General features: G+C 50.9%; 1 protein-coding gene across 1 annotated transcript; it reads left to right on the top strand.

Annotated features, from left to right (window-relative positions):
- Window positions 1–5914: 5914 nt before the first annotated feature.
- On the top strand, window positions 5915–26956 carry KRBA1 (KRAB-A domain containing 1). The gene is made up of 17 exons (XM_023514470.1): window positions 5915–5932; window positions 13638–13764; window positions 14172–14246; window positions 14903–15052; window positions 15774–15929; window positions 17068–17202; window positions 17425–17598; window positions 18430–18585; window positions 18852–19049; window positions 19480–19653; window positions 20039–20203; window positions 20552–20704; window positions 21208–21393; window positions 22102–22296; window positions 22380–22520; window positions 23932–24042; window positions 25441–26956. Exons 1-17 carry the CDS (start codon window positions 5921–5923, stop codon window positions 26268–26270), a joined length of 3138 nt encoding a protein of 1045 aa, XP_023370238.1. The 5' UTR covers window positions 5915–5920; the 3' UTR covers window positions 26271–26956.
- Window positions 26957–27400: the final 444 nt, after the last annotated feature.

Raw genomic sequence — 27400 nt, 5'->3', positions numbered from 1 at the left:
GTGATTATTCAAAAGATAAAGCAGATTTATCTAAAATGAAAAATACAGTCACTGAAATGGATCACCTAATTAACAGATTAAACACAGATTAGACAAAGCTACAGAGAGATTTAGGAGGAAAATAGAATGTACATCTTTAGAAATGACAAATAGTGATTCACAAAGGTCTAAAGAAATGGAAAATATGAAAGAGTGCCTAAGTGAGATGAAGAAGAATAAAGCCTTCCAAAATATGTCAAACACAGATTATATAAGGAGAAAATATAATGAGGGAGAGGGAACACTAAGAGATATAACGGCTAAGAATTTTCTAGCCTTGTACAAAAACACAATATCTCATATTTAGGAACAGTGAGTTCTAAGAAAGATAAAAGATCTACACATAGGCACATTGCAGTAAAACTTCACAATACCACAGATAATGGCATTATCTTTAAAGCATCCAAAGAGAGAAGACAAATCATATAGAAAGGAATACTTAGATTAACAGTAGACTTTTCAAAGGCAATAATGAAAGTCAGAAGACAATGGAACAGAATAGACTTTAGGCAGTCCCTGAGTTACAAACATAAGACTTATATACAACTCACACTAATAAATGGAGGCTATTACAATAAGTCTCCAAATTACAAACATCTGACTGACAGAGGCTATAACAGATAATAGGTAGGTATACCTATTTCAATTTGCATATAAATTCAATTTAAGAACAAACCTAACAGAACCTATCTTGTGTGTAATCTGGGGACTGCCTGTATTAAAAGTGCAAAGAAAAATAACTATAATCTAGAATTCTCTGCTTAGCTAAACTATTCAGAAGTGAGAGAAAACTGAGGCATTTTCATACAACTGAAACCATCTCCTTCTAACATATCCTTGCTAAAAAAACTTTAGGAAGAACACTGAACCCACAGGAAAGGAGAAAGAGATGGGGTCCTATCATTCAGAAGTGAGAGAAAACTAAGGCATTTTCATACAACTGAAACCATCTCCTTCTAACATATCCTTGTTGAAAGAACTTTAGGAAGAAGAACAGTGAACCTACAGGAAAGGAGAAAGAGATGGGGTCTTGGGGAGAATGTGAACAAAGATACTGGAGAGAACATTGGTAAATGTAATAGCATAGATTATAAAACTAAAAACAGGGACTTTAAATAGGGGGATTAAAAACAATAACTAAAAAGAACAATTAGGCTGGGCACTGTGCCTCACACCTGTAATCCTAGCACTGTGGGAGTGGATTGCCTGAGCTCATAGGTTTGAGACCAGCCTGAGCAAGAGTCAGACCCTGTCTCTAAAAATAGCTGGACATTGTAGCAAGGACCTATAGTCCCAGCTACTCAGGAGGCTAAGGCAAGAGAGTTGCTTGAGCCCAAGAGTTGGAGGCTGCTATGAGCTGTGATGCCATGGCACTCTACCCAGGGGAACAAAGTGAGAGTCTGCCTCAAGAAAAAAAAAAAGTAAAAGTAAAAAGAACAATCACTGTAGTAGAAGGGGTATGGTGTGATTAAACTAGTATACAAAAAGCTTTCTATTGTTTGAAAGGAGAGTGGAAATAATAATTCATGTCAGACTATATTAAACCAACCAAATGTGTATAAAATTGTAAAAAACAACACCAAAAAGTATAGAAAGGAAGGTTTAATTTTCAAATCAGTAGAAAAAAAAAAGTGAATAAAGAAAACTGAGCAGCGTGGCACCTGTGGCTCAAGGAGTAAGGTGCCAGTCCCATATGCCAGAGGTAGTGGGTTCAAACCCAGCCCTGGCCCCCTCCAAAAAGAAAGAAAACTAAACAATCCAATAAAGGGAAAGAATAGAGAAAAGGTATAGATAAAAATTGGAATAAGTAGAAAGCACAAAAAAGGTGGTAGAAATGAATAAAAATATATTAATAATCACAATAAATGCACATGGACTATTTGCCAATTAAGATGAGACTGTCAGATTGAATTCAACAACAAAATCTAGCTGCATGCCCTTATAGGATACACATCTGAAACATAAATATACAGAAAGTAAGTAAAAGTTAAGTAAAAAGATAGGAAAAGAGATATCAAATACTAGCCAAAAAAAAAAGTTAGTGTAGCTATATCAATCAGCATCAGATAAAATGGATCATAGAAAGTACTATTAAGAGTAGAGTGTTAATAAAATGAATAATTCTCCAGGAAAATATTACAATTCTAAATTTATATGCACATAGCCTCCAAACACATAAAGCAAAATTGTCACAAAGACAGGGAATTGACAAATGCACAATCTTGATAAGAGATTTTAAAGCATCTCTTCAGTAACTTGATAGTTCTGAAGGCAAAAGGAAAAGGTACAGAAGGCATAAAAATATGATCCTTAAGTCTGATTTAATAGCTCTAACTAGATCCCTGCAACAATCATTAGAATATATATGGGAGGGGTAAACATGAAACATTTTCAAACATCTATTGCATACTTAGCTTTGAAGCAAGTCTCCAAAAATTCTAAAAAGTCAATATCACATATTACATTCTCTGCCTATAATCAAAACTCAAAAACAGGCTGAGCCTGGTGGCTCATGCCTGTAATCCTAGCACTCTGGGAGGTTGAGGCAGGTGGATCACTTGAGTTCAGAGGTTGGAAACCAGGCTGAGAAGAACAAGACCCCGTCTCTACTAAAAACAGAAAAATTGGTCACGTGTTGTAGTAGGCACCTGTAGTCCCTGCTACTCAGAAGGCTGAGACTGGAGGATACTTGAATCCAGAAGTTTGAGGTTGCTGTGAGCTAGGCTGACACCACAGCACTCTTGCCTGGGCCACAAAGTGAGACTGTCTCAACACACACACACACACACACACACACACACACAAAACACCCTCAAAAACAAAATGGCAACTTCTATAAAAAGACTTACCTTCAGAAATTTAAAAGTATCTTTAAATAACCTCATGAATGGAAAAATAAATCATAATGGATATCAGAAAATATTTTTAAATTGCGGCCATTTTCTCATGAAGGAGTGGGCACACAATTTACATTTAGGGGAAGCTAGTGATTCATTCAAAAAATAGCTTACTAGTTTACCTAAAGTCAATTCATAGAATGACCAGATAGCCAAAACCAAGTTATGATGAAAGCTATACAACTCAATATCAATTTGCTAAACAATCAATTAGAATTATTGAGAATCTTTTCAAGATGAGTTTTGTCTCCACTCCTGCCTTTGTGTCCAGAGCCACCACATAAACCCAATTCAGAACGTTCTTCAGAACCATTAAGGCACACAGTGGGACTGCACCGTACATGCGGGTCTATGGGGTCAAAGGTGCAACTAAACCTTGGGAGGTAGCAGGTGGCAGGAGGTCTCTCAGTAATTCAAAGAACTGGCCACTCAGCACATTTGATGGTTTCGAACCGCTTTCAGTAACTGATAACCCAGAGTTTGCAACTTGGACTAGTCAGGAAGACATAGAGTGAGTCAAACAGGTGCCAAGACATGTTAATTATCTAGGTCTGTCTTTCTTAGTGAATAGGCTCTTTTAAAAAGTTTTTAAGTTTAAGGGATTTTAAAGTTTAGGACTCCTGAATCAGAGAGTGGGGTGTGGGGAGGAGCACGGAGAAGAAACACTGGGAGGGGCCCACTTCAGCAAGAAAAGGGGCCACTAGCCCTAAGCACTGGCAAGGGACTTACTGCCAGGCACTGTGGCCTATAGAAATCTTAAGATGAGGTGCTGAGCTTTTAAGTTTTCCCTTTCCATCTGGTGAAACCCTTGTGATAGTTTCAAATCCTTGTTCGGTAGATAACACACACACACACACACACACACACACACACACACACATATCTATCCTGTTGTCACTGGGTTGGTCAGTGACCCAGACTGGCTCCCGACCCCCACCTCCAACGCCTTCCTTTGGAGGCAAGGCCAAGTGGTGGCACATCATATCCCGGAGTTCTACAAATATAAGGTGACCAGACGTCCTGCTTTTGGTAGGACCGTCCCCATTTTTAACAATTTGTCCCGTGTCCCCACGGTGTTTTTAAAAAGTCCCGATTTTTGGAAAGAATGCCTGACAAGCTAGGGAACAGCGGGAGAATAGGAACGGAATATAGGGCTGCTGAAACGGTTATTGTAACTCCACTTGGGAATAAAGAGGTTAATGTAACTCCACTTGGGAATAAAGAGGTTAATGTAACTCCATTTGGGAATGAAGAGGTTAATGTAACTTCATTTGGAAATGAAAAGGCTAATATAAACTCCCTACTCCCCTTTTGGGCAAGATATCAGAAGGAGACTGGCTCCCTCCCTTGCTTCTAGGCAAGGACAATTAGCTCAGAAGGAGTCAAACTATCTGGAACAAACAGGTAGCCCCCCCTCTCTAGAGTAAGGTGACCAGACTTCCCGCTTTTGGCGGGACAGTCCCGATTTTTAACAATTTGTCCTGCATTCTGCAGCATTCTAAAAAAGCCCCAATTTTTGAAAAATTTGGAAAGAATTCACCACAAGCTAGGGAACACGGGAGAACAGGAAGGGAATATACGGTTTTCAGCTGCCATGTGGCTATTTCGCCAGGATATGCGTTTTATATTATTTTTGTTAATTTTATAATGTTAAACTTTAATAATAACAAATAATTGTTGAGAACTGATTATTGAGACCTGCTTATCAAAGTTTGCATTGTTGTCAGGCCCCGCCCCCCCCCCCCCCCCCCACGGTGTCCCGCTTTACCAATGTTAAAATCTGGTCACCTTATACAAAGACCAACACTGTACAGCTACACGAGAAAGTCCCTTTTCTAGATGCTCCGTTCCGGAGGAAGAGGGCACTCTGGGCAGCAGGCTTAGGGACTGCGGTTCCAAGCTCAGAGCATCTCCCTTCGCGGGCGCCCTGCTTCCTCTGTCCCACCACACTGCCGTCTGGTAGAGCGGGTTTGGACCCACAGGCCCCTCTTTCTGAGCTGCCCTAACCTGCGGTCTTCCACACAGGACAAGGAGGCTCACTGTGCTCAGCCAGCCCCTCCGCCTGAGTGCACCACTCTCGGATCCTGCAGAACCAGCCATCCACAGGCGGTAGGTGGAGAGTGGTGGGCCCATGCTTAGTTCATTCATTTGAGGCCTACTACATGCCGGGAATGACTGGGGTTCGACAATCAACAAAGCAGACATCAAATAATCACACAAAATATGACACTCTGGTCAATATTGTGGCCAGGGAGCAGGGTGACAGCTCTGAAGACGCGTCGGGGTCTAGCAAGCATGTCCACCACCCAGGCCCAGGCCCTACGCTCCCACTCTGGTCCAGTTTACATGACTGAGGTCTCTGGGAGACGGGTCCCTTTTCCTCTGCGCATCCCCACTTGGTACACGGTACATGCTCAGTAAATGCTGGATACCATAATGAACGACTGCACGCACGGTAGGGCACACAGACAAGCTGGACCAGACAGTCCGGGTGTCCTAGCCTGCCTGCAGCTTTAGGGGCGCTGGGGCGGGGCGGGGCGGGGCGGGGCCAGTGACGGTGACCCGGCAGTCGCCAGGTCGCCTCGCCGCGGCGCATTCTGGGAAATGTAGTCCGCGCCTGCGCCTACCGGGGCGCAGAGGCCCGGGGCTCGGGGCGGAAGTGGGGCCACCCTTTAGGGATGCTAGGCGCGAGAGGCGGGCTCTTCGAGGTGCGGGCGGGCCAGGGAGCGCCTACCCCCGCACATCCCCCACGACCCGGGCCCACGGCCCCCCTTCCTCCCTGGAGGAACTGGGCCGGGGCCAGGGAGCGCCTCCCCCCGCCCCTCCCCCACGACCCGGGCCCACGGCCCCCCTTCCTCCCTGGAGGAACTGGGCCGCAGCCGGGGGTCGCGGCGCGATCTGCTGGCTTGGGGGCGGGTGCCGGCGCCTGGGGCCGCACCGGAAACTGGGCGGGCGGAGGAGTGGCAGGGAGGCTGAGCCCTGGGATGGCGCGCCAGGTAAGGCGGGCTGGGACCCCGCCCCAAGCGCGGGAGGACGCGGGGACTTGTGGGCGCTTTTGCGGGTCCCTGGGCTCAGTGCGAGGCGGCGGTGGCGGCGGAGGCGGCGGGGGCGGGAAGGAGACTGGACCGCCAACTTCGGGATCGGTCCGGCAGGCCTGGTGCACAGGATTTCAGGTCTAGAAGTCCAGGTCTTCAGACCAGTCCTTCCCTTACTGCCTGGGGACACACGACCTGGAGTCTCTCTTCACCCCTCCGTCTGTGTGGCTTCTTTTCATTATAAGTTATCCTGGGAGCGGTGGACACGAAGGCCTCAGGGGAATGAGTGAATGTGATACTTTTATTCTTGATAGAATCCTGGAGCCCGCAGGGTGGGGACGTGGAAATGGGGAGAAATAGAAGATAGAACAGGTCCCAAGTTTTATCCTGGGCAGCCTGCAGGTAAGGTGTATAGATCCCAGAGCTGGAGGGAGGGCCCCACCTGCAGTCATAGGCTGGGCACAGATTGGGCTGAATTGTGTGTGGTCCTGTGAAGATGCCAGGAAACTCTGGAGATGACACCAGTGGGGAGTTGCTGCACGTTTTCCTGGGCGGGCACCTAGAGGGAGCTGGTTCTGCTTTTGTGGTAGCTAGTGGTCTCTGGCTAGCCTCAGGCAGGCATGGATGGGGAGTAGTGAGCCCCCGTGATAGTGACTGGGACAGTGTGTGGCCAGGCATAGCTGCGCCCCCCACCCCCAAGGTCCTCCATAAGCATCTAGGGAGAAGGAGAAACCAGAAAAAAATGGGTTGGCAGTTGTCAGACAGAAATGGTCTCCTTTGCAGTTCTGGTTGTACAGTTAAGCAGCCCAAGGACACTCCTGCTCAGATGTGCCCACTGGCTCCATCCTAGGGTGGCCTCATGGTACAGTTTACTATTCTATAAAATTAAGGGATTGGACCACTGACCTTTCAGATCTGATGTTCAGGGAAGGGTATGTCATCACAATAGGGAAAAGGTCACTAGGAGTGACCTTAGGCACTGGTAGACAGGGCTGCAGTCTTCCTGTCCATTGTGACTCCCCAAAGCCCAGGGCCAACAAGTGGGGGCAGTGAGGGACTTCCTGGTGTAGGGTGGGTTCTAGCGGGGGAGAACAGGCCGGGCTAGGCAGGACTGTGAGAGACCAGTTTTATGCTGGGCCAGTGACACAGTGAAGGAGGTGTTTTAGGAAGACTAGTGCAGCAGCAGTAAGCTACAAGGCTGCCTGTTCCCAGCAGGCCTGATCAGCCCAGAAAGCTTTTCTGAAGCTGGTGGGGGAGGGGGGCAAAGTAGGTCCCTAGGAGGGCGGGGTAGGAAGGGCCAACCTGGGGTGGCTTTTCTCCTCTTGCACACTCACACCTGCTCACTTCTTCCACTTTTTCTGGGCAGAGGGAGGTCACTAATGATGCACCTACCCTAGCCACAGTTAGTTCCCATTCTCATTTTATAAGTACTTTGTCACAGATGGGTTTGTCTTGAGGCTGAGCTGGTGAGAGGCTGAAAAGCATCTCTTGCCATCTCTGGAAGAGTCAGATATATTTAGCCTGGAGCTGAAGAGGCAGTGGAGGTCAGGAGGTGTGTGTGGAAGACTTAGGCAGACAGATCTGGCTGCCAGAGTACTAATTATAGTTCTTAGCCCATCCCAGCACTTGTTCTGGGTGCTTTTCCTATATTAATCTATTTCATCTTCACAACATCTCTGTGAGGTGGCGTGTTGTGACCCCTGTATTATGGATGAGTTTGCTGAGGTACAGATGGGAAGTATAATAGTTTGACTGAGGTCCCATAACCAATATGAAGCAAAGCTTAGCTTTGAGGTCAAGCCCTAACCGTCCTCTGCCCCTGTGTGTCTAAACTTAACAGCCAGATCAGACCAGCAGTGGAACCTGATGTGTAGCAGGTGTCAGCATGTTCTTCCCTGGGGTTCATACCTGCCTTGCCAGCTCTGGGTCGAACTACCAAAAGATAGAGGAAAACTGCACCTGCAAGGCCATCTTAACATGTCTCTACTTACTGGCCCCTTACTGGGGTGTCCTTTGGGTAGAACTTGTTTTGTAAGCACAGAGCCTGACGTTGGTCACAGAGAGATAAATTGGGATATGCCAGTTGCTTACTAACCATGAAAAATATTGCTGACAATCCACCTGGAAATACATGGTGGCTGCTTAAGTCTTTGGCCACCTAAAGTGGAATCTGCTTGGGAAGCCAAATGTTCAGGGACAGTTTCTTGATAGTAGCCCAGAGGTTTGTTCGATAAGCTCCACAGCTGGCACCATGGAACTCAAATGGCTTGACACATCTGTGGTGAATAAGGGGAGCCTGCTGTGCACAGCAAGGCACACTGTCACCTTGGCAAGCCCTGAGGCACCCAGACCTTCTTGCTCTCCCTCTTACTGCCCCTCTCCAGCCTCAGTTTGTGGAACATGGACATTCTCCAGGCTCCTCCTGTTCAGCAGCACATGGTGCTGTTGCCCCAGTTCCAGCTCATCAGTCTCCCTCCAGCCATCCTGAAAGGCAGCCTGCAAGGCTGGGGCTCTTGGGCTCTGTTGTGTTGTGCCATCACTCTGCTCAGTCCTTCATGGCCTCATTGTATCCATGGGGGCAGTCTAACTAGCTTCCAGGCTCTGAGGACGCCTTGTTTTGCCCCAGCGTATTGGCCATAGTGGGAATTTAATAAATATTTGTTGTATGGCTGTAAGGAAAGTCATTGAAGGAATTATAATTTGCTTACCTTTCCCTCCCCCTCCTTTCTCAACTCTAGCAGTGAGATGTGGCGTGTAAATAGAGGGTTCCAACCTTTTTGGCTCTGTGACCCCCCTTTCTTAGTGTACTTAGTGCATTAGGCTGTGGCTTTTTCATGTATTCTAAAATAAACTCCTTATTACTTTTAAAGGACCTATACATTCATCACTACAGCATGTATACATGTTTAAACATAATAATCAAAGCATGTGAGTAAGACGTCCACAGACAGTGGTTGTGCCTGTTTAGCCCCTGGGCCTATTGCAACAAGCCTGAAGCCCTGGGGGCTCTGTAGCCCGTAGATGGGGACTCACTGCCTCTGCCAACCCAGGGCCTCTTTCCTGCTCTACAAGTCCCTGTGTACCCAAGCTCAAGGGTATGACTTGAGAAGTAAGAGGGTATGGTGAGGGGACAAAGCAAGGCAGGTGAGGCCACGGATGCCAGGGGTGGTGATGACTCGCTGGACACAGTGGCAGAGCTAGGACAGGCCTTGTCCATGAGAGCTCCTTGCCTCCCTGCCAGAGGTGCCAGGTGGGGCACACTGAGCTCTCAGAATGCTCAGGACTTGTCGGAGTGTGGTGGGATCCCCAAGAGCATTCCAGGTTCGGAGAGATAGTCAGAAGACTCCCAGCTGAGACTGATGTCTATGAGAGAGCACAAAGCAAGACCAGTGGAGGGAAAAGACATGTGGGGTGACATCTGGGGGAAGCCAGGGGCAGTTTCCCAGGTCCTCTCCCCATGTGGTCATTCCAGGATGCACTTTAATGTCTCCAGCACGGATGGTAACGACACATGTGAGCTATTTAGCTCACTAGAGACTGGGCACCAGCTTTCTACTGGCAACTAGTCACACAGGCACCATCGAATGCCAAGCATGTACCGAGCTTCCAGACTCCTGGAAGGAAAGCAGGAGGTTGGCACACACTACATTGTTAGCCAAATAATGTAGACCCCATGAGCCATTCTCATCGTCTAGGGAACAGTGAGAACTCTGGTGACATCCAAATTCCCAGATAGCAGCCCAGGGCCCTGCTGACAGGTGAGCCTTACTGTAGACCCCAGCGTAGGCCACATTTTCCTGGCTAAAATGCCAAAGAAATGTCATGGCTCTTTGAAAGAAATTTTGAAGGATGCCTAAGGCCATTCCTGAACAGGTGGCTATATCTGAGTCAGAGCCACAAAAGTTAACGTGGAGAGCGTCTTGTAGGGAGCCAGGGATACTAATGCCATGGTGTATGACCACCTATGGGATATGAAAGGATGGCCCTTCAGCAGGTGTGTGGATATAGCTTGGCCAGTTTGGACAGAACATGGAGCCCTGGAGGATCAAGCTGTCAGCTGTCTGAGGGTCATAGGCATCAAGCAAGGCAGTGAGTGAGTAGGAAGACCGCCAGTTAGTGGCAGGGTTAGTTCTTAAAGTCACTGACATGCGTAGATGAAACAAGGCAATGGATTGTCATCTTTTCTTCATCAGGAGTGTCTTCATTTTCTTTATTGATTTGTTCCTACAAATGAATAGTTCAGGATTTGTTTCTAAATCAAAAGGACTCTTCCTGTAATTTACAATGTTTACTTAATTCATACAAAGTTTATTTTTGCCCTAATTTTTAATGTAAGACTGTTAGAAGCTGGTCATTTTCTAGGGTCTGGTGGCTGTTTTAAAATCCACTGAAGGAGCATTTTTAAAGAAACTAAGACAAAAATGTCACTTTTACCTTAAAAGTCCACAGGGTAGCAGGGAATGAATACACAGGATAGAAAATGTGGTGACAGGATGTAGAGGAACCCCGTTGCCCAAAGCAAGGGTGACCCCAGGTTTCTTCTGAGTACGTCTGTAAGAAATGGACACCATGAAACAGACTTGTAGCCTGGGGGCCTGAGTGAGGGGTCACAGCAGGTGGAGAGAGTGGACTATGGCCCAGGGGCTTCTGCTGTGTCCCCTCCTGTGGAGCTTAGTCCCGCTTTCCACAGGGCCCCTGTCTGGGCCTGGTGATAAATGCCACAGGTCATAACAGTGGTAATGACCAAAAGTGGCTTAGGCAGAGTGGCTTTTTGAAGGACAGCAAGACCTGGCAAGTGAAGATAGGCTCAGCCCAGGAAGGGCCTACAGCCTGGCTTGGCCAGCCAGAGGGGCCCTAGACTAGCTGTGGCCATAGGACCGGAGTTTGACGATCAAGGGCACAGATGGGAGCTGGGAGGGTCACCCACCTGCAAGTTCTCCTGTTGACCGTCTGTGCTGGTGAGGGAAGGCCTGTCTTCTCCAGATGAACAAGACTGAGTTCTCTCTCTCTCTCTGGGCTGTACTTGGAGGCACAATATAAAAGTATTGCTTGCTTGATTCCTGATTGTCATATCATCTACAATAAAAGTATGGAATGTTTTTTGTTTCTTTGTTATAATTGGTTTTATTTGTAAACTTTTCTTAATACCACAGTACTAGGGTCCTAGCCCTTGCACATTCAAAGGAAGGTCTACTTATTAACTCAAGCAAATGAATCTCTAACATGGCAGGTGTAGGGCTGGCTGTGGTTCCCATTCAGGGTTGATTTTTGCTTGGGCTAGTGGCCACAGGACATGAGACTATTGAGTTATTAAGTATGAAATGTCCAATTTCCTTAAGTTCTTGTTCTGTTTCAATTGTGAAGGCACATCCTCATTCTTTCAAAGGCACATTTTGGCTTGTGATTATCTTTCAAAATGTTTTTTAAAAGCAATTTTTATGAAACCATGGGTAAGTAAAAAAAAATGTGTTTTTTATTTTTTTTTATATGAATTCCATTGTAGAGCCAGTGCATCCCAGACAGCTTTAAATACCAATGAATGAAGTGTTTGGGAAGGATGTGGCTAATGAACGCCCAGTATGTGGATGGTTTGAGAAGTTTCATTCTGGTGATTTTTTTTTCTTTTCTTTTTTTCTTTTTTTTTTTTTTTTGAGTCAGAATCTCAAAAAAGGTTAGAGTGTCTGGCTCATGGCAACCTCAAAACTCAAGGGATCTTCCTGCCTTAGACTCCTAAGTAGCTGGGCCTAAGGACACCCACCCCAATGCCTGGCTAATTTTTTTTATATGTTTAGCAAAGATGGGGTTCCACTCTTGCTCAGGCTGGTCTCCAACTCTTGAGCTCAAGGGATCTTCTCACCTTGGCTTCCCACAGTGCTGGGATTACAGGCGTGAACCGCCATGTTCAGCCTATGCCAATGATTTTTAATCTTGAAGATGAGCCATGTGGGTGACCTGGGACCAGGGTGGCTAATGATGTTCTGAAAGCTATAGTAGAAGTGAATCCATCTAAACCCATGCACAAATTAGCTGCAAGGTTTGATGTTCGATACTATTCCAACGGTATTAGACTATTTGAAACAAATCATCAAGGTAAAAAAGCTGGTTAGGTTCCGCATGAATTAAATGAGCATCAGAAGAGAAATCATCTCGAAGCTTGCCTTTCTTTATGTCACCACATAACGGTGAACCATTTTTACATTGTACCGTTACGTGTGATGGAAAAATGGATTCTTTTTGACAACTACAAACTTGCAGCACACTGGTTGGATAAAGATGAAATGCTGAAATATAATCCAAAATCGAATATTCACCAGAAAGTGCTAATGCTATCTGGTGGTCAGTGCTGGTATTATCCCCTTCAGCAGCAGTTCTCAACCTGTGGGTCACGACCCCTTTGTAACAATGAAAATACATCTTGCGTATCAGATATTTACATTACGATTCATAACAGTAGCAAAATTACAGTTATGAAATAGTAACGAAAATAATTTTATAGGTGGAGGTCACCACAACATGAGGAACGGTATTAAAGGGTCGCAGCATTAGGAGGCATTAGGAAGGTTGAGAACCACTGCACTATAGCTTCATGAAACCTGGTCAGCCGATTACAGTGATGTCTACTGCATCCAGTTGGATGACATGATGAGGATGCTTGTGATCAAGCAACCTAGTTTGGTCAACAGACAGGCCAATCCTCTTGCAAGACAATGCTCAACTACATGTCACACTGCTCCATCTACAGAAGCTGGACTTGGAAACTCTCTGTTACCCACCATATTCATCAGACCTTGCACCAACTGACTGCCACTTCTTCCAGGCTTTGGACCACTTCTTGCAAGGAAAACTATTCAGTTCTCAACAAGCTGTGGAAAACTTCTTTTGCAATTTCATCACCACTTGCTCTCTAGCGTCTTCACTGCTGGCATAAACCAGCTATTGTTAAGGTGGCAAAACTGTGCTGGTAGTTCAGGTGCTTACTTTGATTAGTTGTACTGCTACTTGTTTAAGACAAAATAAACGAAACTTTTGATTTGAAATCAGACATTTTATATTTGATGACCTAATAGTTTCCGTATTAAACACAATACATAAACCAGGAGACTTAAAACATAGAAGCTTATTCTCTCACAGTTCTGGAGGCTGAAAGCCCAAAATCAAGCAGTGGGCAGGGCCACTCCCCCTTGAAGGTTCCAGGGCACGACCCTCCCTGCCTGTTCCAGCTTTTGGTGACCCCATGTATTCCTTGGCTTATAGCTGCATTCCTTGAATCTCCACCACTGTCTTCACACAGCCTTTTTCTCCCTGGGCATCTGTCCCTGTGTCTTGTCTTCTTATAAGGGCACTAGTCATACTGGATTAAGGAACCCACCCTGCTATGCTTAGGACTTTATCTCAACTGATTACATTTGCAGCAACCCTCTTTCCAAATAGGGTCACATGCACTCGTGTGGTCATTAGGATGGCAGCATATCTCTTGTGGGCACAGCTTGGCCCCCAGCAGTGTCTGGAGCAGAGTCCTGTTCCTGCATGTCCCCTGCCCCACCTTTGCTGCTTTTGAACTCTCCAGCATGAGCCTAGAGACATGGGCAGGGTGACCATGTAATGGGACTACTGGGCTGGGCCTCTCTGGGATGGAACCAACCAACCCCTGAGACTGTGCCCACAGGTGTCCATCACCTTCAAGGACTTGGCTGTGCGGTTCTCAGAGGAAGAGTGGCGGCTTCTGGAGGAGGGGCAGAGGGAGTTCTACCGAGACGTGATGCGGGAGAACTATGAGACGTTGGTCTCCGTGGGTAAGGAGGGCAGGAGGCAGGGGCCAGATGGAAGGTGGGAGGCAGGCTGGCATCCTGGACCCAGGGGGCCTTGGTCTTTCTAACTATGAAATGAATGTGGTTCTAGCTGGGGGCTGGACTGGGGCCTCACCTGATCTTTGTGTCACTGCTCATGTCTCTGGGTACCAACACAGGATTCCAGGTATAGTTCAGTGGGCTGCAGGGTGGCCTCTGAGGTTCTGATCACCCACAGTTGGGCTTGGGTGACACATGAACTGCATGTGAACATGTGCACAGACAAGCAGGTGCCTGGGTTGGTGCACATGGCTGTGTGGGAGGTGGAGAGTGCTGCATTCCCAGGGTGACTATCCTTTCTTTCCCAGGGACAGCTGAGCTACTCCCCCTCTCTGCTTTCCTGTCACCTACAGAGCCTGCAGGAGCCTCAGGGCTAGGGGGCTGCACTGCTGAGGGTCTGGAGCCTGCAGGTGGGGGTGGCCCCCAAGGTGAGTCATCTTTGCAGGCTTTGGAAACCCCTCCCACTCACAGGCAGTCCCAGGCCCCCTTCTCAACTGGCTCAGACCAGCCCTCTCCACCTCATCATACTCCCGTGCCCCAGCCCTCCCTGACTGTGCCCCTCACCCCCCCGGGACTGGGAACTTGTTACACAGAGAAGCACTCAAAGGAATCCTAGGGTCACCTGAAGAGTGCCCCCTGCCTCAGACCACCTTCCTGCCACCACCCTGAAGCTTTATCCCAGTCACCCCTGCAGAGTCAGGCTGGAGCTCTCAGAGCCATGTTGTGATAGTAACATGGTCCACAGGGTCCAGGCGGGGTGAGGCCAGGTGTTACAGCATGTGGGAAAGGCAGAGGGCCCGTACAGTAAGGGGTGAGCTTGGAGGTGGCCCTTGGTATTGCCCTGGCAGGGAAAGAGATGGGAATAAGAGAGGGAACAGCAGCAGAGTGACAGGAGCCCTGTTGCCCAAACCCCATGCCCCTGCTCTGATTGTGCCCAAGTCCTATATGTCTCACAGGACATGGGTCTCTCCTCTGGCTGCTCCTGCTGTGGTCAGGGGATTATGTGAGACGCTGGGTATGAAACACACAAAAGCATGAGTACCATGCAGACACAGGGCATATGGTCATGGTGGCTTCTCCACAGGAGGACAGCCCCAGCACAGCCTGCACCTCACTGCCCTGGTGCAGCTGGTGAAGGAGATTCCAGAGTTCCTGTTTGGGGAAGTCAGGGGAGCTGCAAACAGCCCTGAGAGTGGGGGAGCCAGCCTGGATGGAGAGAGAGCGAGCCCTGAGGGTAGGTCAAACTGTGGGGCAGCTTCTGCCATGCACATGGCCTTCTCTACTCCACAAGGTGAAGTGCAAGTCTCCAGCACCATGTTGGTAGATCTGCCTGCCCTCCTATCCCAGGCATGAGCAGGGAGGCAAAGTCACGGCCAGCCCCTTGCTGCCCAGCTGTGTGCCTGCCCTCTGAGCCTGGGGCACAGTCAGCAAGAGAGCAGGTCTGACTTCCACAGTGGTTTCAATGTGTCTCACACCCTCTCACCTGCTGCTCTGCGTGGTAGGTGAGCCCAGTGCCTTTGTTCCTGTTTTACTGTTGAGGAAGCTGTGCTATGTTGGAGTGGCCAGTAGGGACCACTGCTCCTTCCAGGTCCGTGTCCTTTTCACCTCACCAGACTTTCCTTTCCCTAGTCCCTGCTCACCTACTCTCAGTCAGGTCCCACATCCCCTGGAATCTGCCCCTTTGTAGCCCCACATACTGGTGACAAGTGAGATAGGAAGTGGGGGCAGGAAGGAGAGGATGGTGCAGAGTTGTGGGGTGTGACTTTGGAGCTGCTGCTCGAATTTCCTCAGGGTACAGCCGGAAACCTAAGTTTCAGAGCTCTGTGATGGCTGTATGGGTTACTGCCATCCTGGTCATTGTTAGCAGAACATGGCAAGGAAGGACCTGGACTGTGACAATGTCAGGACATCTTCCTCTTACCGGTTGTTGGTGTCTTCTGCCTCCACACCTGCAGCACCCGCAGCGGTGGAGCCTTGCCCTCTCCGAGGTCTGCTCAGCTGCCTTCCAGACGTCTCCGTCAGCCAACCCAGCCTGGCCTCCACACCCACCAGCAGCTCATGCTCCAGCAGCCCACCCACAGAAGGGGAAGAGGGAAGCCCTCTCCCCATCAGTGAGTCTGACCCTGTGCCATTTTTCTAGGACTCATTTCCTCTGTTGTAAAATGGGGGCAAAGTACCCTAGGGAGCAGAATAGTATGCTCAGCCTCTGGCCTGTACAGCAAACAAAGAAGAAGCGTGATGCTCCGTCTCCAGGCAGCTTTCACCCAGCCTTGACCACTAAGTACTGTGTGACATGCACAGAAAGCCGCAGGTGGTTTCTGACTTGCAGGCCCTTTGGCAAATAATGTACCTGTATGTACCTGGTCTGGTTCTTAGACCTTGTCAAAGCAACCCTAGTAGCAGAGGAGGGCAAGGGTAGCCACTAGAATTTCTCTGGGGCCTCATTTTATTTTTAAAAAACTCCTGTAAATTTTGCATTTGTGTGAGTATCTTTATTAAAAATATTTTTACTAGGGTCGGCGCCTGTGGCTCAAGTGGCTAAGGCGCCAGCCACATACACCTAAGGTGGTGGGTTGGAATCCAGCCGGGCCCGTCAAACAGCAATGACGGCTGCAACTGAAAAATAGCCGGGCATTGTGGGCGCCAGTGGTCCCAGCCGGTGGGCGCCAGTGGTCCCAGCTACTTGGGAGGCTGAGGCAGGAGACTCACTTGAGCCTAGGAGTTGGAAGTTGCTGTGAGCTGTGATGCTACAGCACTCTACCCAGCGGGACAGCTTGAGGCTCTGTTTCAAAAAAAAATAAAAAAATTTTTACTAAAAATATTTTGAATTAGTATGTAATAAAATTGGTACTCCTAAAAAATATACCCCATGTAGCTGTCGTTATAGGTGTCATCTGGTACATTTGCTCTGGGTTCCCACCTGCCTTGGTTTGGGATTTTATATCAAGGCTGCCAGCTTCACTTGCTGAGCCAAATTTAGAGGCTAGGGATGGGGAAAGGCCTAGGGGTATTCATAGTGAATAAATAGCCTAGGTACTTACAGTGAAACCAGAAGGAAACAGGGAAAGCCCTAGCCCTCTCGGGACAAGTCCTTTGAAGCTGGCCCCTTCACCAGTCTGAATTCTAGGACTTGGCTGTTCTCCAGGGACTTGGGGAGGTAGAGGGGCCTGTCCTCTGTGGGGAACAGATCTGAGCTGATCTCCCAGAGTCTGGACAAGGAAGAAGGGCCTCCCTTGTCTTTTCCTACAGCAGCAACTGTGGACAAACCGTGGCCTACAGGGAAGGCAGGCCCCAGAGCCCCAGGTAGGGAGCCCAGCCCACCTGTCTGGAGCCCTGGTAGGAGGAAAAGCCCCAGAGGACAAGAGAGAGGGACCTCGGGAGCAGGTGAGAGGCTGGCTTTCCTGAGGGATCTTCCCTGGCACTGAGAGAGCTGACAATGGGGGGGGGGGGGACACATGTAGTTCATGTTAGGGGGTCTGTCACTCCCCATCTGGGCCTCATCTCCTTTCTCATGGGTGAGACTATCAGCACCCAGAGACCTGAGTGACTGCTGACAGCTTCCCACCTGCCCCGCTGGGATGACCTCAGCTACCTCCTGTGTTACAGGGCTCTCTCCCGGGAACAGCCCTTTGCAAGGCCTCATCAACTGTCTGAAAGAAATTCTCGTGCCTGGACCCCAGCACCCCGGGGCACCCCTGAACTCGCTGCCTCCTCTTCCTGGCCTGGGCACATCAAAGCTGACCAGCATGGACCTGGGACCTGGGAGACCACCTCAGGAAGGTGAGTCCTAGGGACCTGGTCTCCTTGAGCCAAGGTCTCTGGAGCCCCCTGAAAGCTGAGTTGCCTTTCTACAGCTGTTCTCTTGCTCCCAAATGTCCCCCATAGAGGACATTACCAACTTGGCCCCTCCTGTCCAGTCAGTGTCATATTTCTGAAGGCAGGTGACTCTCTGTAGGACAGCATTTGGTTAGCTAGAAGAAGAAAACTCTGAAACAGACTCTGCCCTGGTTTCCTGTGTGTTCTTTTGTTCTTTACTGTGCCTGCCATTGGTCTCTGTGGGGAGAATAGGGTGTCACTTCATCTGGACACTAGCCGAGATGCTGGGGTGGGTGTGGGGACCAAACTCCTGTCTCAGGGTGAGACTCTGAAAGACCCCTAACCCTGTGAACCTTGGTTTCCTCATCTGTGAAGGGGGTAGCTGTTACCCCATAGGGTTGTAATGAGCTTGACTACGACACTGTACTTGTCTTCTGAGTGTGTGTGTCCTTCCTCAAGTGCAAGCCCTGCTCAGGACCCTGAGAGCTGTTTCTGGTAGCCCTTCTATCAGCCCACCTCCCTGTTGACATAATCCCACGTGATTGCCGGTAGTGTGAAATTCGTGTCTTCCCTTCTTTCTCCGTCAGCTCTGGCAGATGTGTAGACAGGCATTTTTAAACTGAAACTAGGAAGACAGTGGCTCATACAAGCCTAACTGAGTAACAAGAAGACCCACACCCCCAGATTCTGGCTGTGCCCTTCTAACTGCACACCTGGAATGTCCCCTATTTGTTGTGTATCATGATGACTGAGGACACTGTGCTCAAGGTGAAAATCCATCCCTTTTTCCTTTAGTGAAGACAGAGGTGGCTTCAGGGGATTGTCCTCTCCAGGGTCTGCTGAACTGTCTGAAGGAGATTCCAGAAGCCCGGGATAGGCACCCTAGCACTCCAGCTGTAGAGGATCAATGGCCGCAGGAGGATCTAGGGGCCTGGAAAAGGGATTCTGGAGGTAAAAGCTGCCCACTGGGCTGGGAGGGCCCCCAGAAGTCTTCTGTGTCCTTTCCCTGCTTCTGATTGGGCTGTGGGTAGCCATCCACTGTAGACATTCAGGCTCATGTCAGCATGTCGGGCAGGTAACTGTACCCACACCAGTGACTGCCGTGGAGGCAGAGGGAGGCAGAGGGACCTTGGAAGCACCTCAGCCCTATGCAGGCCTTACAGGACTCTCAGGGTGGGTCCAGGCCTGGCTTCCTAGTGGCCCCCTCCTTCCTGCAGGGTCAGGACACCTCCTACGCCCTGCTGCCTGCCCTGGTCTGGGAGCCAGTGGGCTGCTCTCTGTGAAAGTGGAGGGCAGCTGGGCCCAGAGCCCTCCGGTGCCCGCATTCTGTCGGCCCAGCAGACAGACCCTCAGCCCCTCTGCTACTGGAGACACCAGAAGGGTCCCAGGGCCCAGCTGGCACCCTCAGGCTCAAGGTGAGGTTGGGAGTAGTCTGCCCTGTCTGCCTGGTGGGATTCTCAGTCCCAGACCAGTTTCTGCCCAGGGAAGCGGGGCCTACTTTCCTTCAGAGCTGTGAATCCCTTAGTCCATGCTCCCTGAGCCAGGCCAGGCCCCTATCAATCAGGACCTTCATTTCACAGTGGTTTCCTGGCTGAGGAAGTTGCCACTGCTTATGTGTGGATCTCCCCACCCTCCTTTCCTCATTCCTCATTTCTCTGGGATAGCCAGGAGCAGATCAGAAGTCCCCTCCCCCCACAGATGGGTTTCCTGCTTGGTAGTCCTCACAGTCTGGTCCAGGACCCATCACCCCTGCAGGAAGCAGGTCAGGGCAGCCAGTTGGTGGGGGCCTGATGGGCAGGGCTGGGACATGCTGGAGATGGTGACAAGTGACCTCTCCTGTCCTAGCTGCCAGTGCCTCAAGCTCACCACTGGAAGCCCTGGAGGCCTGTCTGAAGGGCATCCCCCTGAGTGGGTCGTTACCTCCCCAGCCACTGGCTACCTCTTGGTCCCAGAGTCCCCAGCCAGGAGACCCTCGATCCCAGCGACCTGAGCTGCAGCCCTACGGATCACACAGTGGAGGTAGTCTGTGGCCGTGGATGTGGGGTGGCATGCACCCCTGTGTGCAGCATGCAAGGGAGACACTGAGGGCACATGGGTCATCTTCCTCCTGGGCCTTCTGAGGCACAGGCCTTCGTTCCCCAGCCCCTCTTGTGCCCACCCTCACCCACAGCAATTCTGAAATTTAGTGAAAACCAGCGAGAATCTTCCTGCCTGCTTCCTTCTCTTCCAACTCTTACCTCTCCTATCACATGAGACTAATTGTGGGCTAACTTGGGTTCATGTGCTATGCTGCAGAGCCCCAGTGGACCATCTTAGGGCCAGGGTCTTCTGGTGCCCACCCACACAGGGCCCAGGGACTCCCTGGTAGGCCCTCCTGTGACCCCAACTGTGCTGTTCCCTACAGGGGCAGCCAGGGAACCTCCTCTGCCTCTGGGCTGTGTGAGAGGGGGCTCAGCACGACACCCAGGCACCCGACACACACCCTCCAGCTTCTCCTCCTCCAGCAGCACCGATGGGGACCTAGATTTTGGGAGCCCTGTGGGAAGCCAAGTGCAACGGCCTGGAAAAGGTGAGCAGGGCTGGCATGAGGCTGGAAATCATCCTGGGCAATGATGTGAGGGCTCCCAGCCCATTGTCATCTCTAGCGCCTCCAAGTTGGGCCACTGTACCAGTGCTAGGAGCAGAACTGGGGACACTGAGGCAGGATCAGATGCAGCCCGAGCAGGGCCACCTGAGGGCAGGACTGACAGATGTTTGAGGCCAGGTCTGCATCCAGAACTCTAAACTACACAGCACATCCATGCTCTGTACCTCTTCCCACGGCGCCCACTACACTGGACACAGCAGAAAGGTGATGCCCCTGGCGTCTGCACAGACCCAGCTACACTTCCTAGTCCTGGATGTTTGGTCTTCACAGGAAGCCCAGCAGGAAGCTCCCCGCTCCAGGGTCTAGAGAACTGTCTCAAAGAGATTCCTGTGCCCAGGCTGCAACCTGCCTGGTCCTGCTCCTCAGCAGCAGATGGGGGGTCGAGGAGAGCAGAGCCTGGGAGTTGGACAGCAGACAAGGAAGGTAACATAGTGGCTGTCATGGATGCCTGGGAATAAGATGTGGTAGCTCCACACTGCCATCCTGGGACTGCTGCCAGCAGGCTCAGAGCCACACCAGAACCAAGGCGGTGCCCTGAGCCAGGCCTAAGCAGGGACGGGTAAGGGCCAGAAAGTTAGGTGATGTCCTCAGCATACACACAGACATGCTGCATCAGAGGGATGGGTAGATTCCAGGACAGGGATATCTAGTGCCACTGTCTGCTATTTTCACAGTCCAGGCCTAAGCCAGAGCCTCGTAAGCCAGGTGTCTTCATCCTGGCTATGTTGGCCCCATGTGCCATGGTGACTGTGTCTGGGGATAGAACTTGAGATGTGGGTGGCTTCTGGGGACATCTCAGGACAGGTACTCCCCATACGTGAAGCTTGTGTGTCTGAGGGCTCAGCAGTGGCAGAAATTGTTCCTTGTCCAGCTCTGCCAGCATGAGGCCCTGCAAGGCTGACAGGTCTCTTGCCTTCTGATTAAAGCAGGACTACGGGGTGAGGCCCACGAGCCAGCTCGTCTCGGGCAAAGTCGGGGAGAAGTGCATACCAGGACCCCTCGTCTGGCCAATCCAGAGGCGTTTGCCTCCAGCTGTGTCCCCACCTGCCACCAGCGGGGGCTAAGAAACCTTGGGGCCACCAGGCCAGAAGCATGGAGGTGGCTCCAAGATGGTGAGCTGACATCTGCCCTCAGTGCTGGCCAGCCATTTCCCAGTGGCTGAGATGCCCAAAGAGGAGATGGATTCCCCTGCCTCTCTGTCCCTCTCTTCCTTGCCTGTGCCATTTTCCTCAAAAGATGGAACCTAGAGCCAGACAAAAGCAGAGGTGTGCTAAAAAGGAAGTAGGAGGGCAAAAGTCTATATTTATGTCCCTCCATTGGGTTTCCCCAGTATGGAAGCTTCCTGGGACGCAGCGGCCTTCTGCCAACTGCTGCTGCTCAGTGCAACTTCCACAGAACCTTACAGGCCTGCTGCAGGGCCAGCAGGCAGCTGAGCTGAGTCCACGGGTTTAGCAAAGCCTCCCTCCTGGCGAGGGCAGCCCCTCTAAACCTCTGCTCTGGGACTATGGGCCCTGCCTAAGGCTGGTAGAAGAGGCAGCTGGGTTTTTAAGACCTGAAACCTGACTGCTAGTGGCTTCCAGGGACTTGAGACTTCCAGAAAGTTCTTCAGTCGACTTTCCTGAGTGGCTGGGGTCCTGACCCAGCTCTCGCTTCACTTCTCTCCACCATCCATGGCCAGAATGAGCTGTTGAAGGACCCGCGGAGCTCATGCTGGGTGTGGACTGAGCTGAGAGAGGAGCAGTTCTTTGACCCTGGTCACTGAGACCAAGGCCTCCTCTTTGACTTGGACTGAGGACAGGGCTCTCTTGTCATTTTCCCAGGGCCAGCCACTAAGCCCTCCCCACTGCACTGCCTAGAGAGCTCCCTGAGAGGGATCTTGCCCACAAGGCCCTTGCACTTTGCCTGCTTGGCTGGCCCCGACCCCAGCCCCAGCCCTGGCTCCAGCTCAAGCTTCAGCAGCTCTGAAGGAGAAGACCTGAGGCCTGAGCCCACACTCTGGCAGCCACACCTCCAAGGTAAGCCTATGGGCAGGCAGGGAGGATGGTGGTCTGCGGCCCAGGGCATGGGCACCACTCTGATGCTAGCTTTGTGATGCCAGAGAGGGACTGCCTTCCCAGCTCCAAGTGTCCTGTCCCTCAGTCCTCGTGCCCTGGCGGATCTTCCACTAGCAGCAGCAGCAGGAGCCCTGGTGAAGACTCCAGAAGAACAGAGCCTGGGGGGTGCAGCATTCTCAATGCAGGTGAGCCAGGGTCTCCTCAGAGGGCAACTGCGTGTCATCCCTCTGCGGGCCAGGAGTCTAGCCTGGATCCTCTGAATCCCACTGTCACTTTCCCTGGCTCTTGCCAGAAAATCCTCTCCATTTGTCATGCTTCAGTTCCCAGTAAGGTGAGTTGTGTCGGTGAGGGAGGGCCTGGGTCTCACATGGACTTGAGGTGATCCAGGCAACTGTGTGTACACAGGCACAGTCTGTATACTTGCTGATATGTACACATGGATACAGGCAGATAAGGGGTGTGTATACAATAATAGTGTATATTTTTAAAACTTGGCAGTTATTTAAAAAAAGTCTTAAAAGTGAGATTTCCTCACTGGGAAGGACTTATTGGAGATTGTTCAGGAAGGCCAGAAACGCTGCCTGCTGCCCTAGGCTGCCTCTCTTCTTTGTCAAGCTGTGAGCCAGTATTTGCCTCCAGCAGGGAGAAAGGAGAGGAAATAGGAAGGAGAGAAGAAGAGCCCCATCAGCAGTGCAGTGGAGGAGGGGAGGCAGGGCAGGGAGTACCCGCTTCCCACTCTTGCCACTGGCACCATGCACTCTTGGCCTTGCCTCAAGCAGGCCCTGGGCTGCACCTCATTGCTCACTGCCCAGTGGGCCTAGCAGAAAACAGCAGGAATGGATCAGGCCTGGACCATAGGACACCCCAGCATGTGCTTGGAGGAGACTCAGGGGTAGACTTTGCAGGTAGGAGCCCCCTCCACCTCCTTTCCCCAGCTGTTGCCTCCTGCTGGAGCCTGAGGTGCGATGCTGGAGACTCAGGAGGAGCCCAGCACACCCACCTCTGCAGATAGGGCACTATGTACACACATCACAGCGAGCCTTCGACCAGGGTTAGGCTTTTTGACAGGCCTTGTGCGTTTGGTTCTGCGTCTCATTTAATCTTTGTTTAAGAGGTAAAAGTTTAGGTTGTGCACAGTGGCTCATGCCTATACTCCTAGCACTCTGGGAGGCCAAGGCAGGCAGATTGCTTGAGCTCAGGAGTTTGAGACCAGCCTGCAAAAGAGTGAGACCCTATCTCTACTAAAAATAGAAAAACTAGCCAGGCATTGTGCAGGGAGGCACCAGCTACTAAGGAAGCTGAGGCAGGAGAATCACTTGAGCCCAGGAGTTTGAGGTTGCTATGAGCTGTGATGACCTCATTGCACTCTAGTCTGGGTGACAAAGTAACACTCTGTCTCAAAAAAAAAAAGGGCAGCGCCTGTGGCTCAAGGGAGTAAGTCGCCAGCCCCATTTTCTGGAGGTGGTGGGTTCAAACCCAACCCTGGCCAAAAAAAAAAAAAAAGAAAGTTGTAAGTTTGATACTGTTTTAGGCTCCATCAGATTATCCTCTCACTGATAGGTGCTGTATCCCATGTGCTCTGTGCTCTGTCTGTAGGGGCGGCTAGAGAGCTCTGCCCTGCCCCTCAGCTGGAGAGGAGGCCTGAGCCCAGGGTTGGTGAAGCATCCAAGGGCCTAGAGCCTGGACAAGGAAGACCCAGAGTTGCAGGTAAACTGGTGACTCCACGACCCCTCTGTAGACCAGGACCTGGGGTCCCAGCTTGGGAAACACTCTTCCAAGTTTATTGTTTTGGTCATGAGAAGGAAAAGTCTCATCTTTAAGCCATTTCAGGTTGTATCTTTCATGTAATGTTTTATTACAGAAATAGCTGAGTTTTCATAAATATACACAGACACAGCTTTTAGAGGCAGAAATTGAGAAATGTTCCAGAATCAGTTTGGTTTTGAGAACTTTAGAGAGCAAATGGGGAAACTGAACCTCAGTACTGTCCAAGGCTTTCAGAGAGGTTGAGCTCCATGTCCTACCTCCTCACTCTGAGGACCTGCAGGGGAGACACATAAGTGGATATGGCACCCAGTGGCCTGGGTCCCTTGGGGCAGCCTCAAACCAGGGTCCTGACTACCCCTGGTCCCCTTGCTGGCTTGGGGCTTTGTTAAGAGCTCTGAGCTGACCCAAGGGGAGAGAGCCCAGACAGGGTCTGCAGCCCTCAGCTTGGATCCTTGCTTGAGGCACATGACCAGATAGTGCTCAGGTCCTTTGGCCACTCCAGTCTTCACTCTCTCCTCTGGGTGAAGCCCTAGAGGTGATGAAAAGAGAAGGGAAGGGCCATAGCTGGGGGTTCAGAGAGATGGGGGAGGGCTGATCTCAGTGCCCGCTCAGGGCTAAACAGGTTAGAAATAACATGTGTGGAGCCAAGCCTTTCTCATGAGGCTTGCCTGGGCTGGAAGTAGTTCCAAGGGAATTTGGCATTGAGGATTAGGTGATGCTTTTTGGAGTAATTTAAAATGTACAATCCTAGGAAACTGTGACTTCTGAATAGAGAGGGTATAGGCAGGAGGGAATGAGAACCCTTGTGGTTTGCCTGTATCCAAGAGCTCAATGCTGAAGTGGCCTCAGGGTTGCCCCTTGAGATATGCCCAGGAGGCCCTTGGATGTACCCCTATCCCCTACTCCAGTCTCCTACTGCTGCCATGGCCTTGGTTTCATATTGTCTGGGATGGGGGCTCTAGACCCTTCTCCCTGACTCCTATGGCAGGGTTTGATGCTCTGGGGTGCCATTAGGTCCCAGTGGCTTCCCAAAGAACCCACTGATTATTTCCTGAGAAGATGGGAGGACCATAATCATAGGAACACTTGGTTACTATGGAAATCCACCTGTGGCTGACCCTGCCCATCAGTTTGGGAAATAGTCAGGAGACAGTGGCAATTTTGATGTAATAATGACCACTGCCATCAATATTTTCAAGCCTAAGTTACCTTCCTTACCTTCTAGAAGCCAAACCTTGGCGAGGCCAGGATGCTGAACACCCCAATTCAAGGGATCTGTGGGGGGAGAGAAAGGTTCTTACAATCAAGAGCTCTTACCTGTCCCTGCTCTGGTTTTAGCCAGGACCCATGGTGAGCTGCCCCCCACGGGTCTGCTGGAGCTGCCCAGTGAGTCTCCACCATTGCAGCTGCTCCCTCCAGCCACTGCATCTCCTGCTTTGCCATCTGCCTCCCCACGGCTGCCGTGCCCCTGCGGGAGGCCACTACAACAAGAGCTGCACAGCCTGGGTGCTGCCCTTGCAGAGAAGCTGGACCAGCTTGCTGGGGCCCTGGCAGGCTTAGCTCAGGAAGTAGCCACCATGAGGACCCAGGTGAACCGTCTGGGGAGGCGTCCACAAGGCCCTGGGCTAAAGAGCCAAGCTTCTTGGCCATGGACCCTGCCCCGGGGCCCTCGCTGGGCTAACAGCCCTGGTCACAGACACCTGCCCTACTGGAGACTGAAAGGCCCTGCCAGGCCTAAACCAAAGATCTTGCGGGGGCAGGTGGAAGCCTGCAGGGCTGGTAGCTCCCGGGGGCTCTCCAGAGGAAGAGTCCGCCTGGTACCTCAGATACCTCCAGACACCACCCCAGCAGAACTTTCTGGACCCAACTGCAGCCCTTCCCATCTTTCAGCACGCAGCTGCCACACTATGCCGACTGGGTACCCTCCACTTGCACATGCCATGGGCTGCCAGAGCCCCCTCCCCCCTTTAGTGCCCGCTGCCTTATCTGCCCTGACGGGCTTTCCTGCAGCCGGCACAGGTATAGAGCCACCAGCTGCAGCAGTGGCACCAGCCGGGATCCTGAACCAGCCCAAGGAGCCAAACAGCCTGTTGGGAGGAGTCCAGAGAACCCCCCAGGAAGACCTCTGGGGTGGTGAACACAGGGACCCACAGTGGGGGGCTCATTAACTGCAGTCCTCATCTGCTCAGCCTTGGTGTAGGAGAGCCCCAGGCCCCATCACCTTACCCTGGCCGCCCTCTCCTAGGGATGCTGTCTCTCTCTCCATCTGCTTACTGGCCCTTTCTACTGCTCCGTCCTTTGCTCTGCACCAGGTCCTCGGGTCTGTTTGCTCCTCAGCCACACTCTGGGTCTGGCTTAGGTTGCATCAAACCTTGATCCCCTCCCCTCCTGCACTAGAGCTGCCTGAGCCCACAGTGCATGATCTGTGCACCTGTGTGAGTTCTGCACGTGCACTGGGCACTCTATGCAGAGGCATAGTGGCCTTGGGCGCTCTTTTCCCAACCATCTCCTATTCCTAACTAGGGCACTTCCAGAGACTGGGCCCCTGCCCTGGAGTAAATACTGGCAGGTTTCATTTGGGGAGCACTCTACTTCCAGTCTAAGGTAGATTTGCCCATGTGGATTCTAAAATTAAAGAAGTGAGTTGCTAAGGAAAGGCCCCTTGGGTCCTCTTGAGAAGCATGTGGTGGGGGCCCACTTGGGTGTGGTCAGTCAGGTCATGCTACCAGCAGCATAGCCAGGTCAGCCTGTGCTACCTTCCCACCCAGACATCCTCCAGAAAATCCAACAATGTGCCTGTAAGATTAGGGAGAGAGGCTGAGCTCAGTGGCTCATGCCTGTAATCCTAGTACTCTGGGAGGCCAGGATGGGCAGATTGCTTGAACTCATGAGTTCAAGACCAGCCTGTGCAAGAGCGAGATCTTGTCTCTAAAAAATTAGCTGGGTGTTGTAGTGAGTGCCTAAAGTCCCAGCTACTCAGGAGGCTAAAGCAAGATAATCAATCCAAGAGTTTGAGGTTGCTATGAGCTACGACACCACGGTTCTCTACCCAGGGTGACAAAGTGAGAGTCTGTATAAAAAAAAAAAAAAAGATTGGGGGAGTCACTGGGTAATAGGATTCCAAATGCCCCTTCAGTGAGGAGTTGCATGCCCTGCATCAGTCTCCTAGGGCTGCCACTGTCCAGCAGCTAAAACCATGGGCATTTATCATCTTTCAGTTCTGGAAGCCAGAGTCGGGTGTCCAGGTGCTATTGGGGTTAGTTCCTTCTGCTGGCCATGAGGGAGGCTCTGCCCGTGG

Source organism: Otolemur garnettii, unplaced genomic scaffold (genome assembly GCF_000181295.1).
Source record: "Otolemur garnettii isolate 467f Iridium unplaced genomic scaffold, OtoGar3 scaffold00053, whole genome shotgun sequence".
Classification (NCBI taxonomy): domain Eukaryota; kingdom Metazoa; phylum Chordata; class Mammalia; order Primates; family Galagidae; genus Otolemur; species Otolemur garnettii.
The sequence above is the reverse complement of the archived record's forward strand: the minus strand, read 5'-3'. Positions and strand labels throughout refer to the sequence as shown.

What these genes read in the sequence shown, in the direction of transcription:
- KRBA1 (XM_023514470.1), top strand. An exon ending in AGAGAGAGCGAGCCCTGAGG is followed by an intron (nt 15,053 to 15,773) that starts GTAGGTCAAACT and finishes CCACACCTGCAG; the next exon opens with CACCCGCAGCGGTGGAGCCT. An exon ending in ATGGAGGTGGCTCCAAGATG is followed by an intron (nt 21,394 to 22,101) that starts GTGAGCTGACAT and finishes TCATTTTCCCAG; the next exon opens with GGCCAGCCACTAAGCCCTCC.